General features: G+C 46.4%; 1 protein-coding gene across 1 annotated transcript in view; it reads right to left on the bottom strand.

The window, feature by feature from the left end:
- Positions 1 to 90: 90 nt before the first annotated feature.
- The window catches only part of PPT1 (palmitoyl-protein thioesterase 1), a 24,355-nt gene continuing 11,024 nt past the window's right edge, over positions 91 to 13,421 (bottom strand). Inside the window, exons 6-9 of the mRNA XM_029947538.1 lie at positions 5,890 to 5,980; positions 4,552 to 4,650; positions 2,988 to 3,059; positions 91 to 1,626 (exon numbers count right to left, since the gene is read on the bottom strand). Coding sequence (XP_029803398.1) covers positions 1,504 to 1,626; positions 2,988 to 3,059; positions 4,552 to 4,650; positions 5,890 to 5,980 — 385 coding nt within the window. The 3' untranslated portion in view covers positions 91 to 1,503. The remainder of the gene's footprint in view (positions 1,627 to 2,987; positions 3,060 to 4,551; positions 4,651 to 5,889; positions 5,981 to 13,421) is intronic.

Raw genomic sequence — 13,421 nt, 5'->3', positions numbered from 1 at the left:
AAATTCACAGCCCCTAGATCAAGAGTCACATGCTCTGACTGAGCCAACCAGGTGCCCTAAGGTGTATGTAAGAATATAAGGACACCAAGGATAAGAAACTATTCTTTATTTTAGACAATGTCATAAAACTTTTTTTATAGCCCCCCACTTGTTACCCTTAATCCTCATCTTTTAGTTGAGAAATAAGGCTTGAGAAAGGTGAGGGGAAAGTACAGGATAAAGTTTGCAGCACTAACAAGGTGCTTCCCTCCTGCATAGCTGTAGTATCTCAAACTGGCGTTCTGAAGAACAGTCTTCCAGGAAGTGCTGATAGGTTTTCTCCAGTGGGGGATGGGGGGCTAAGAGGTCCATGCTCCGTGTGGGAAACAGTACATTAAGGTTAGTTTTCTTTACTGTAACAGGAATTCTCAGTGATTAATATTCTAATGTGAATTGGTCTTCAACAGGAGAAAAAGCATATATAATGTTCTCCAAACTTTTTGAGCAGATCATCCTTTTTTTCATCAAATCAGAAATCGTTTAGAGTGTTACTGATAAATGCGGTTTCTTGAGATGGGAATGAGCCTGATCTTCACATTCTTCCTCCTGTTGTCTGCTAACACCAGGAATAGAGTAACTTTGGAATCCAGACCACTGGTCATACTGAGAAAGGACAGGTTAATCAAGGATGGGATGGAAAGAACCAGCTGCCTTGTCAGTTTTCATTTCTACTTGTACATTGTTTCTTAAATTCAAGCACAGTTGACATACAGTGTTATATCTGCCTGCACAGTTTTTTCACTCCAAGTTAAGCAAGATGTATGCACACACCTCCTCCCTTAAGTAATCCAGTTGGGTGCCACTTCCCTCCTTTTGTGACAGAGCAACTAATTCATCACTACCTGAGGGGACAAAAAGAGGGCCACTGAGTCCAGACGGTGGCCTAGAAGAACAGATCAAATGCTAAGACCCCACAGGAAAATACACTGAGAAAAGAGGGCAGCATCAAGAAATTATGCAGAAAAACTATCTAAGCAATACTTTAACAAGAACTGGTCGAGTCTCCAGCAAAACTGAGAAAGCATTTATGGTCACCTCAGGCCTGGATCCTGGCTGGCCGCCTCTTGGTTTCAAATGTGGCTAGGCTTTCCTGAACAAGGTGTCTGTACTTAGACTCTAATTGCTTTAGTTTCAGCCTCTTCTGGGCCTGGGCACAATTCTGACACTGATCTGCAGCAGACTCTGTTTCCTAAGACAGCCTGACCACACTAAAGGGCTGTAAAATAATCTCCATGCATGGTTATTAACTTAATTAAACTTGCACTCAACACCGTATGCTGATAGGATGAGGCAGAGGATAAGATTCGAATCTTAGACCTTGCTGAGCAGGGCATGTTAGGTGATGAGGGGGAAGGATTAGTTGCAAGCTAGATGTGAGCTCAGGCTTAAGCATGAAGGGAACTGCCTCCTACTGGTTTAGAAGCACGTGGGGCTCCCTGAGCTCTGGTGCAAACTACAAGGGTTTCACTCAAGGAAAGGTATGATGTGGGCATAAAACCACTCTTCAGACAGTTGCAGATGGTCCCCTTCTACAGCCAGGAACACGAGCTGGCCAGCAGCGTCCATTTTCTTTAGCCCCAGACGGTCCTGCAGAGAGAAAGGCCAAATCAGTCAAGAGGCCTAATGAAAAGCTTTACAGTCAAAATAGTAAAGAAAGACTGTTCATTTGAGAGAAATGCTCAAAATGCAGTCTTTTCCCTGAGTAGCAAAATTTAGGTATATTGTCAAAAATGCCAAAAAGGATACCTCCTAGTTTTCTTCCTAAGCATTCAAGACATACATGTAATTGAGACTTGTCTAGAGTTTTATATTCTGTTTCTCTAGTTTCCTAGAGCTTCTGGGGGACCACCTATGTGGGTGGGCAAGCCCCGGACAAAACTGCCTCAAAATAGTTAAGTGAGACTGAGCCACAGACAGGAAAACATTAACTTAAAATGCAGCCAGCCCTTCGATAACAGACCTCAAGGCGCTTTCCTATCCTGCAATTGATGGTATTACCCGCGGTGCCACAGAACAAGGACAGTGGGGAGCACAGGCAGTCGACAGTGCCAGAGCGTTGGCTTGTAGCTACCATCGATTTGGCTTTCACGATAGGGAACTTCTGCTTCCTTTTCCTTTGATCTCACCCAAGCTGGGGCACCAGATGCAGAAGAAAAGCTAAGACAGGAGGCCACAGGGAAAGTGGTGCAGACAGTACCTTTGCCTTTTGGGAGACTCCATCTCCAATGAAGTCCCTAACAATGTGGAAGGGTCTAGAACTAGAGGTCATGAAATGGTGTGACCTCTACCTGAGAAACGGCCTACTGTGCTTTTTTTTTTTTCCAATGTTTTATTTATTTTTGATAAGGAGAGAGACAGAGCATGAGAGGGTGAGGGGCAGAGAGGAGGAGACACAGAACCAGAAGCAGGCTCCAGGCTCTGAGCTAGCTGTCAGCACAGAGCCTGATGCGGGGCTCGAATCCACGAACGTGAGATCTGACCTGAGCTGAAGTCGGAGACTTAACTGACTGAGCCACCCAGGCACCCCCTACTGCGCTTCTTGGGGCTCCTGCCGTAGCTCCCCTGGTCACCGCCTTCAATTTCAGAACAGGACTTCACATCTGTGCCTGTTTTAAAGGAACTCCTTTCCTATGTGTTCATGGTGCACAGGGGCTTCCTGGATTTGCACCCACATATCAGCACAGGAAGCCACTTCTAAGCCTTTTCATGATGGGACCCTTGTGTATACTTGAAAACTATGAGGTATAGGTCCTTCATCCTTCGGGATCTGCGTTTCTGTAAACCAGCACCTGATCAGCAGCCTAACGCCTCACGCAGATCAGACACAAGCCAGATGCTTCCGAGCACCCACAGCTCCCAGGTGTATAGGACCAGGTCTATCACCGACGAATCTAGCAGCTTCAGGAACTAGGAGCTGAAAAAACAGCACCTTTCTCTTCCCCAGTTACCTGTGTGTACAGCGTGGTCTCCTGCAAGGGAATCGTTTCCTTGGCTTGGCCACTTCTGTAAAATCCAAACCACTGCAGGAGGAGGAAGAAAGATCAGACACCGCACACGCTGTCAAACTAAGACTGGCAAGTAGCTAAGATAGCAACAAAACAATATCACAGAGTTGTAGCAAAGAATAGAAATAGGGCATGTCTTGAGTCCTCCCCTTTTAAGGGTGGATCCTGAGGAAGGAGTGCATCTTTGCAAAGAACTTTCTAATTCTCCGGGAATTCCTGCTTCCTACAATTACAGAGCACCTATGCTGTGAAAATCCTTGTGCCAAATTTCACACCCGAAGATACATATATATGGTCAACAGTCTACAGAGACGCAAAAACAACTGTTTAGCAGGAGGACCAGAAAACTTTGCTGTAAAGGCCAGATACAAAATACCTGAGGCTTTAAGGGCCAGCTGGGTGCAACTACCCAATGCTGCCACTGTAAACAAAAGCAGCCACTGACGATATTTTTAAAAGGAATATGGGAAAGAGAAAGAGAATGAAAGAGGAAGGAAGGAAAGAAAGAAAAAGAAAAAAAATTAAAACATGGCTATATTCCAATAAAAGTTTGTTTATGGACACTGAAATAAGAATTCATATCTTTTTTATGTCATCAGATACTCTTGATATTTTTCCCCAACCATTAAAAACTGGTTCACGCCATAAAAAAGCAGATGGCAGGCTGGGTCTGACCAGCAGGCTATAGTTTGCTAGTTCCTGGTGGCCTGGCGTAATATGATGATTCTGCAAAAGAGGGAGCAAATTCTACTTGGGATAGGGACGGCATCCCGGATGGAAGATGTGACACTTGAGCTTGCCCTTGATAGATGAATAGAAGCTTGTCATGTGGAGAAGCCCAGGGAAGGGAACTCTAGAGCCTGAAAAGCATGAACAAAGGCACGTAAAAAAAACACATGCCAGGGCGCCTGAGTAGCCCAGTCGGCTGAGTGTCCAACCAGCTCAGGTCATGAGCTCACAGTCTGTGAGTTCGAGCCCCACATCAGGCTTTGTGCTGACAGCTCAGAGCCTGGATCCTGTCTAGGATTCTGTGTCTCCCTCTCTCTCTGCCCTTCCCTTGCTGGCCTCTGTCTCTCTCTCTCAAAAATAATAAACATTAAAAAAAAATTAAAAAACAAAATACATGCCACCTCTGGGTCATTTCAGGAAGTACAAGATGGCTTGATTCTAGTATATGACATGAGTAATGAAGACTGGGTTGAAAGGACAGGTCAAGGCAGACCTTGAATGCCAACCTCAGGGATTTATAGACTTTGGGCTGGTGGTTTGGGTCACAGGTCTCTTGGAAGATGTGGTAAAAGCATTAGACTCTTCCTGAGAGAACACAACTTTGGGTGTTCTGCCAACAATTTCGGGGTGGGGGGGGTTCCAGCCCCCATTGCCCCTCTTGTACACAAGACAATGTAGTGGGAAGAGGCTGGTTTCCCCCCAGCAGGCAGCTGTTTTTTAATGCCATTTACTCCTTCAGTCTCCCGGCATGCTTTGGAGTGCCCACACAGCGTCTCACCTCGGAATCCACAGGGTCCACAATGGAATCATTCAGGAATTTCACCATCACAAACTTCTTCAAGGCCATCAGGTTTTTCCTGTAGGACTCATTGACACCCTGGAGGAAAGGCCAGCATACTTCAGGGACATCATAAGGTTCCAGGAGGGATCTTAAAGCCTTTCAGTGCTCTGGTCTTCTGGACCCTGGGCCACCATATTTCTTCTCCACGGTATGGGCTGCTTTTCTAGCTCCCTGCCCAGAATATACCTTGTACAGCCTTTTCTTACCATTCTATCTGACTGACAACACCCCAGCCAACCACAGCACAAAGATGCTGGCCTCCATGAGTCTGTCCCTGCACTCCACAGCCATCGTCACACAGATTAAAGGCTACTACCCAGAGAAAGCCAAGGCAAAACGAGAAACTGCACATTCTGAGTAGATACATTATACTATTGTTTCTCCTCCACTGCCCTTCCAATTTTGTTTTAAAAAACAAAAACCGGGGGCAGCCAGGTGGCTCAGTCCATTGAGCATCCGACTGGGGCTCAGGTCATGATCTCATGATTTGTGGGTTTAAGTCCTGCATTGGGCTCTGACAGCTGACAGCTCAGAGCCTGGAGCCTGCTTCAGATTCTGTTTCCCTCTCTCTATGTCCCTCCACAGCTTGTGCTCGGTCTCTCTCAAAAATAAATAAAATTTTTACAAAAGAAAAAAACAAAAATGAGCACCTGGGTGGCTCAGTGGGTTGAGCATCCAACTCCCTAATTTCAGCTCAGGTCATAGTCTCCGTGGTGAGCAGAGAGACTGCTTAAGATTCTCCTTCTCTCCCTCTGCCCCTCCCCCTGCTCCCGTGCGCACGAGCCCTCTCTCTCAAATAAAAAAAAATTAAAAAACCAAAAACTTCCAGATAAGCCCGCTATAAGCTGAGCCATGTAGTTTACCATAATCTCACAAACCAAGCTCGTGCCTGGGACACACTCAGTCCCCTCTGCAGCCTCTCTTCCAAGTAAATCTCACTTCCGAGAAGATCTGACCCCAAACGGCCCCACTAGGAAGGCTTCCCTCAGTACGACAGCCACTGTGCAGTTCCACTGAAGCCAGCCCGCAACCTACGAGCTTACCCTGCTCCTTCAACACAAGGGAAGGAAAAGGACCTACAGGGAGAAAGCTGAAGTTCAGCCTTCCTAAAAGGAAACGAAGTTCTGAAGCACCGCCTCCCCAGAAAAACAGAACTTCCCTTTCCCAGTAGGTTCTGGGCAGGGTATTTTGGGTGCATAGTCACAGCTGATCTATTTGTAATGCCCCAGAAGCAAACTGAATGCCCAGCCAGGGTCGCCCGGGACGGATGCTTACTCTCTCCTGATTAATATCTGCCAAGAAGATGCTGTGGTTGCGGTACATGTCCTCCTTTATGGGGTCGTGCCAGTACTCTGCTTGCACCAGCCTGCAGGAAGAAGGAATGAGCAAAGGTGACGGAGCTGCAGGTCAGTCAGCGCGCTGGCAGCATGCCCCCGCACCTAGGGGACCGTGCACCAAGAGACTTCAAAAGGATGAACGATCAGAGCCGCCCAGTCCCAGGCCTTGCCCTTAAATAGGGCAGACAAGACTTCCCCTGATGAAACCGTTCATCAAGAGCCCCATTAACAAGACATCGGAGGCACAATACAGAGAGTCCCACAGATTTAGGGAATGGACTCATCAGTATTAGTATCACCCATGGCCTTGAGCCCTACCACACTTATGCCTCCGGGTCAGGGTGGCACATGCTAGCCCGCGCCCACAACCCCGCCTCCTTCACCCTCTTCTGCTTCCCATTCATGCTGAGACTCAGCTCAGATATCACCACCTCTGCCGCCTCTGCACCCAACCATCCCATCGCTCTCTCTTCATCCACCTTGCCATTCTCAGGCCAGGGGGAGTTCTAACCTTTCAATCACAAAGCATTTGTCCTATCGTTTCCTATCGATGACACTAGTTTGCAGGATTCTGGTAGGTCATGCAATTTTTAAAGACAAAGGCAGGGATCTGCTCTTGTTTATAGCATTGGTTCAGACAGGTGTTTACATCTTTTTACTTTCTCTCCAGTCTCTCTGCTTCCCCTCCCCTCGAGCCCTCCCCCACCCATGCTGACCCCTCCCCAAGTCCTCCTAGCAGGCACTTCTCTCAGTTCCTGTACCCGCACCACAGCATTTCCACGGAAAGCTGAGCATGGACCTGACAAGAGAAGTCCTCTGGGAAAAAGGAGGAGTCAGAACACTGGTGGGACTCTCTAGCCCAGGCTGGCAGGGAAAAAAAAGAAACATTTCTACACCAGGAGCTCCCCAGCCTGAGTGGAAGAGCCGCTCAGAGATGATGATCTAGAAAGTTCCACTCAGCAGAGCAGAAGGGCATAAGAGCCCAGTGGAACCAGCAAGAGATGTCGGCGCTCCTCATGCCCAGAGCAGATGTGACTAAGGTCAAAGGGGACCACTGTTGGTGCGTCACGAGTTAGTGGGATGTTCTATACTCTCTATATAAATATTTGGAAAATGGAGCACCTGGGGTGGCTCAGTTGGTTCAGCATCTGACTTTGGCTCAGGTCATGATCTCATGGTTCATTGGTTTGAGCCCCGTATTGGGCTCTGTGCTGACAGCTCAGAGCCTGGAACCTTCTTCAGATTCTGTGTCTCCCTCTCTCTGCCTCTCCCCCACTTACACTGTCTCTTTCTCTCAAAAATAAAGATTAAAAGAAATTTTAATAAATAAATAAATTCCAGATGAAACAATAAAAGTCCAAGCACTGCCAAGACTTGAAGAGGAATTGGGTAAAAGTTGCTACAGTAACTGAAGTAGCCTGGTCACTGAGTGGAAATAGACAAATAAATGAATGGAACAGAACGGGCAGCCCAGAAACAGACTCAAGCGTAGAAAAACCCAGGTAGATGAAAAGCGTGGGAATAAAAACAAAACCTTAAAAAAAATGAGAGGAAAACATGGGATAGGAGAATAGCTTTGTGCATCAGTCAGAAGGACTGACAAAGTGGCCTAAATCCAAGGCAGAGGGCGCTACACCAGATGCAGGTTGTACAACACTGTGAACGTACTGAATGCCCCTGAATTGTACACTTAGGAATGATTCAAATGGCAAATTTTGTTTTATATATAATACATACATGTTTTACCACAACTTTAAAAAGTCAGTAATATAATACGCCAAAAGCCAATGAATCATACACTTTAAATGAGAGAACTGTATGGTGTGTGAATCGTAGCTCAATAAAACAGTCTAAAAAAAACCAAACTGCAGTCGGTTGAGCATCCAACCTTTGATTTTGGCTCAGGTCATGGTCTCACGGTCATGAGACGGAGCCCTGGGAGTGCGGTCTGCTTCTGAGGATTCCCTCCCTCTTCCTTTGCCCCCTCCCACTAGTGTGCGCCCTCCCTGGCTCCCTCTAAAAATTTAAAAATTAAAAAAAAAGATTAAAAATAAAAAACAATCTGTTATATCAAATGAAGACACCAAAAATAAAAAGATAAGCCACAGGCTGGGAGACGTTAACTGTAACACACCTAACAATGAAAGGCCTAATACTCATAATATATGTGCATGTGTGTGTATATATAATCCTTACAAATCAGTAAGAAAAAGAGCATCCAATAGAAAAACAGGCAAAGACTAGTACAGGCAATTCACAGAAAAGGGATACCTGGGTGGCCAACAAACATGAACAGGTATCAGGCTGTCCAACAGCATAGACGGATTGGAACTCGAAACCTTCCGCACACATCTGACTGGCAGACATGTGACACAGGATCAAAAGATAGTAAGACTAGGGGCGTCTGGGTGGCTTAGTCAGTTAAGTCTTGATTTTGGCTCAAGTCATGATTTCTCAGTTTGTGGGATTGAGCCCTACATCGGGCTCTGCGCTAACGTCACAGAGCCTGCTTGGGATTCTCTCCCTGCCCCTCCCCTGCTTGCACGTGCACGTGCTCTTTTGCACTCTCCCTCTCTTTTCTCCTTTAATGTTTATTTTTGAGAGAGAGGGAGAGACAGAGTGCAAGCAGGGGAGGGGCAGAGAGAGAGGGTGACACAGAATCTGAAGCAGGCTCCAGGCTCTGAGCTGTGTCAGCACAGCCCCAGACACGGGACTTGAACTCACAAACCATGGGGTCATGACCTGAGCCAAAGTTGGATGTTCAACCAACTGAGCCAGCCAGGTGCCCCGATAAATAAACTTGAAAAAAGAAGACTGGAGAAAACAGGAACACTCTCACTGTTGGTGGGAATATAAATTGATACAACCACCTTGGCAATATCGAGCCAAGTCTAAAAATGCACATGCTATCCACTATAACAACAGCTAAACGCACTGAGTGTTTTCGAAGTGCTGTTACTATTTTAAACACTCTATACCTATTGACTCACTTAACCTTCAACCCATAAGGTATACTTATTGCTCTGTTTGTTTTACAGATGAAGAAACTAAAGCAGAGAGGTTACGGAGTGTTCCCCAGATTACCCAATGAATAACTTAGAGTCTACATGTGAATTCTGCTGGTAGATAAATTCTTGTTCAAAGATTGCGAGGTAATAGAAAATACACATATTGGTCTACAACCCCGGTTTCTGGCACAGAGCTCCTAAAATCCCTGTAATTTCCTAAGTGTTACATAAGAATACTGGGAGCATCTTCTGTTCTACTCAGGCGGCTCTGCGTGGGCTCCTGGGTGGGGCTGGTCACCAGAATGACCAAACCTCCATTTGAAGCTTGGAATTTTCAACGCTGCTCCCCATTCTCCCAAGAGGGGGCTGGGGGCTGGAAAGGAGTAACCCATCACGCTTCCATGAAGGCGCCTCCGTAAAATCCCAACGGCAGGGGTTCAGAGGGCTTCCAGGGCAGGAGCGCATCCACACCTGGAGGGGACCCTCCCAGGCCTCGCCCCGTGTATCTCTTCATCTGGCTGTTCAACTGTGTCCTCTATCAACCCTTTAATAAGCCGGTAAACATGTTTCCTTGAGTTCTGTGAGCCGCTCTAGCAAATTAGTCAAACTGAGGAGAGGGAACCTCCACTTTGTAGCCAAGTCAGACAGCGGCCGTGGGTGACCTGGAGACCTACCCCTGGCAATGGGCATCTGGGGGGGGGAGGGTGGCAGGCTTGCGGGAACCCTTACCCTGTGGGATCTGACCCCATCTTTAGGTAGACAGTGTCAGAATTTAGTTACATTGTAGGACACCCAGCTGGTGTCGCAGAGAATTCCTTGGCATGGGAAAACCACCACACATTTGGTGACCGGAAGTGAAGTGTCCTGTGTGAGTAGAGCAGTAGGGTAAAAGTGAAGGAGACACACTGAAGGACAGACTGGGCTTTTCAAAACAAGGGCGTCCCTCAAAGTTGTTTGTTATAATGAGAAAGTAGAAAGGGTGAAATGTTTGCAAGATGGAAATAATACACTGTGGCAGTCACAGAATATAGAACGCCATGTAGCAGTTAAGACGAACGAACTGGGCGCCTGGGTGGCTCAGTTGATTAAACGTCTCTGACTTCAGCTCAGATCATGGTCTCTCCGTCGGTGAGTTCAAGCCCTGCATCGGGCTCTGTGCTGATAGCTCAGAGCCTGGAGCCTGCTTCAGATTCTGTCTCCCTCTCTCTGCCCCCACCTCTACTCACGCTCTCTCTCTCAAAAATAAACATTAAAAAGGAAAAAGATGAAAGAACTAGATACATATGTCACCACATGTTTAGATCTCAAAAACATAATATTGAGTGAAAAACTCATTTGCAGGATAAAAGTGCACAAGATATTCATAACGATTTAAATATATAAAAGAATACTATTAATGATATATATGTGTATAAATATACAAAATTAAAAAAAAATTTTAATGTTCATTTTTTTGAGAGATGGAGACAGAGTGTAAGCTGGAAGGGACAGAGAGGGAAGGAGACACAGAATCCAAAGCAGGCTCCGGAATCTGAGCTGTTAGCACAGAGCCCAATGTGGGGCTTGAACTCTTGAGCCATGAGCTGAAGTCAGATGCTTAACCGACTGAGCCACCCAGGTGCCCCAATATATAAAATATTTTTAATGGACAGAAAAGATCTACTATTCTAATTTTTTTTAAGTTTAATTTATTTATTTTGAAGGAAACAGAGACAACAAACACAGGGAAGGGGCAGAGAGAAAGGAAGACAGAGAATCTCAAGCAGGCTCCGAGCTGTCAGCACAGAGCCTGATGTGGGACTCGAACCCATGAACCATGAGATCATGACCTGAGCCAAAACCAAAAGTGGGACACTTAACCGACTGAGCCACCCGGGCACCCCTCTGCTACTCTAATTTCTTGACAGTGGTTGTCACTACAGAAGGAAGACAGCATGGAACCTGGCAGACATATGTAGAAGACTTAGTGTTATCTGAAATGTTTCAGTTCTTAAAATACCTGAGACAAATATGACAAAATATTAATTTTAGGTCTCAGATTACATTACTCTACATACTTTTCTGAACAGTTAAAAAATGCCTAAGGGAGCTTGAGTGGATGGCTGAGTATTTCCAGAAAATGAGTGGCGAGTTGAGGGTGAAGGCGTGGTTATTCTCTTGCAACCAGAATCCTTCCGGGTACAAAGGACAGCCTGGGAACCGACTGCCAGGAGAACACGGTCTCCTTCCCGCCGCCGCCCCCTTCCCGCCTCTCTACAGGGACTACCTGCTTCTTTAAATCTCACTCTGACCATCTGCTAAACAGAGATATACACAGAAATACAAATAAACTGTAAAATTAAGAAAAAGCAGGGGCACCTGGGTGGCTCAGTTGGTTAAGTGTCCAACTTCAGCTCAGGTCATGATCTCTCAGTCTGTGGGTTCAAGCCCCGCGTCAGGCTCTGTGCTGACAGCTCAGAGCCTGGAACCTGCTTCAGATTCTGTGTCTCCCTCTCTCTCTCTCTGCTCCTCCCCCTCTCAGCTCTGTGTGTCTCTCTTTCTCTCAAAAATAAATATTTTAAAAAATTAAAAAAAGAAAATAAAAGAAAAAGCAACTCCATAAAATTAGAGAAGTTTCAATCCGTAAACGAACTGGGGAGAACTCAGAATCCATTTCCCAGGGAAACCGTGTTACGGATGCCAAGATGTATCCTGGCCTGCCGTCCAGCTCAGCTACACTGTTACTGAAACGCATCTCAGGTCATCCCACTTCTCTCCACCTCACTGAGTGTCCAGGCCCCCGTCCTCTCTTACCAAGACATTGCGACAGCCCCCAGCGTTTCCTCTACCCGCTTTCCAATCTGCTTCTACAAAGCAGTGGAGACCTTCCAAAAACACGTCTCGGGCCATCTTATTCCCTTCCTTAAAACCTCCCAGTAGCTTCTCTTAACGTTTCGAAGGAAACCCAAACTGCTGATGTGACCTGCACGCCCTTGGTGATGTAGCCCCTGCCAACTATCCCCTCTATCGCTAAACTTGCCGCCAGGGCCTAGAACAAGCCAAAGGTGTCCCAGGATTGGGCCTTCGTGCCTACTGTTCCCTCCGCTGATCCCTCTCCCCTTAGCTCCTCCTATGCTCCCTTTCATCCTTCAGATCCCAGCCTAAATACCTACGCTCCAAAGACCATTTGGTCTGGAGTAGATACCTCCTCCACTACTCTCAGCCACAGCACCCTGTTTGTCTCCACCATGGACAGAGCACTGTCGGGGCGGCCCAGTGTCTCTGTTCACTTGGAGCCTCCTTTTCCCCACTGGCAGGTTACTGTGTGAGAGCAGAGGCCCTCACTGTCTTCTTCTCCCATGTATCTGCCAGACCCACCAGGGGGCCTGGCAAACTGCAGTGTATGAAGTGCTGTATAACTGCAACTAAAGCAAAACCACTGCGATACTTACAAATAAAGGAAACAGGAAGCTCAAGATGAATAAATATTTTAAATATGGCACCACTAGTGGTGACAGCCCAAACCTGCCTACTTGGTAGGAACTGAGTGCTGCATTGAATTTCCGTGCAGAGAAGCACGACTACGAACCCCACGCTGGGGAGGAGGCTGAGAGACATACCAGGCCACGCAGCTGGACAGGGCAGAACGGAGTCTTTCCCCATCATCAGGGAAACACAAATCAAAACCACACTGAGATACCACCTCACACGTGTCAGAGTGGCTAAAGTGAACAAATCAGGAGACTATAGATGCTGGCGAGGGTGTGGAGAGACGGCACCCTCCTACACTGTTGGTGGCAATGTAAACTGGTGCAGCCGCTCTGGAAAACAGTGGAGGTTCCTCAAAAAACTATCCATAGAACTCCCTTATGACCCAGCAATAGCCCTGCTGGGGATTTACCCAAGGGATACAGAAGTGCTGATGCATAGGAGCACATGTACCCCAATGTTCATAGCAGCACTGTCAACAACAGCCAAATCATGGAAAGAGCCTAAATGTCCATCAACTGACAAATGGATCAAGAAGATGTGGTTTATAGATACAATGGAGTATTATATGGCAAGAAGAAAGAATGAAATACGGTCATTTGTTGCAACAGGGATGGAACTTGAAGGTATTATGCTGAGTGCAATAAGGCAGAGAGAAACAGATACCATATGTTTTCACTCATATGTGGAACAGGAAAAACTTTACAGAGGATCTTGGGGAAGGGGGAAAAAGTTAAGAAGAGGGAGGGTGGCAAACCATAAGAGACTCTTAAATACTGAGAACAAACTGAGGATTGACAGAGGTGGGGGAGAGGAAAAAATGGGTGATGGGCATGGGGGAAGGCACTTGTTGGGATGAGCACTGGGTGTGATATGGAAACCAATGTGACAATAAACTATAATAAAAAATATTTTTAAAATTTAAAAAAATTTAAAAAAGAACTGAGTCTCTCCCAACAGCTGCCTAGAAAGAGGGTCATTCTTTTTTTTTTTT

This window comes from Suricata suricatta, chromosome 8 (genome assembly GCF_006229205.1).
Source record: "Suricata suricatta isolate VVHF042 chromosome 8, meerkat_22Aug2017_6uvM2_HiC, whole genome shotgun sequence".
In the NCBI taxonomy this organism is placed as follows: domain Eukaryota; kingdom Metazoa; phylum Chordata; class Mammalia; order Carnivora; family Herpestidae; genus Suricata; species Suricata suricatta.
The sequence above is the reverse complement of the archived record's forward strand: the minus strand, read 5'-3'. Positions and strand labels throughout refer to the sequence as shown.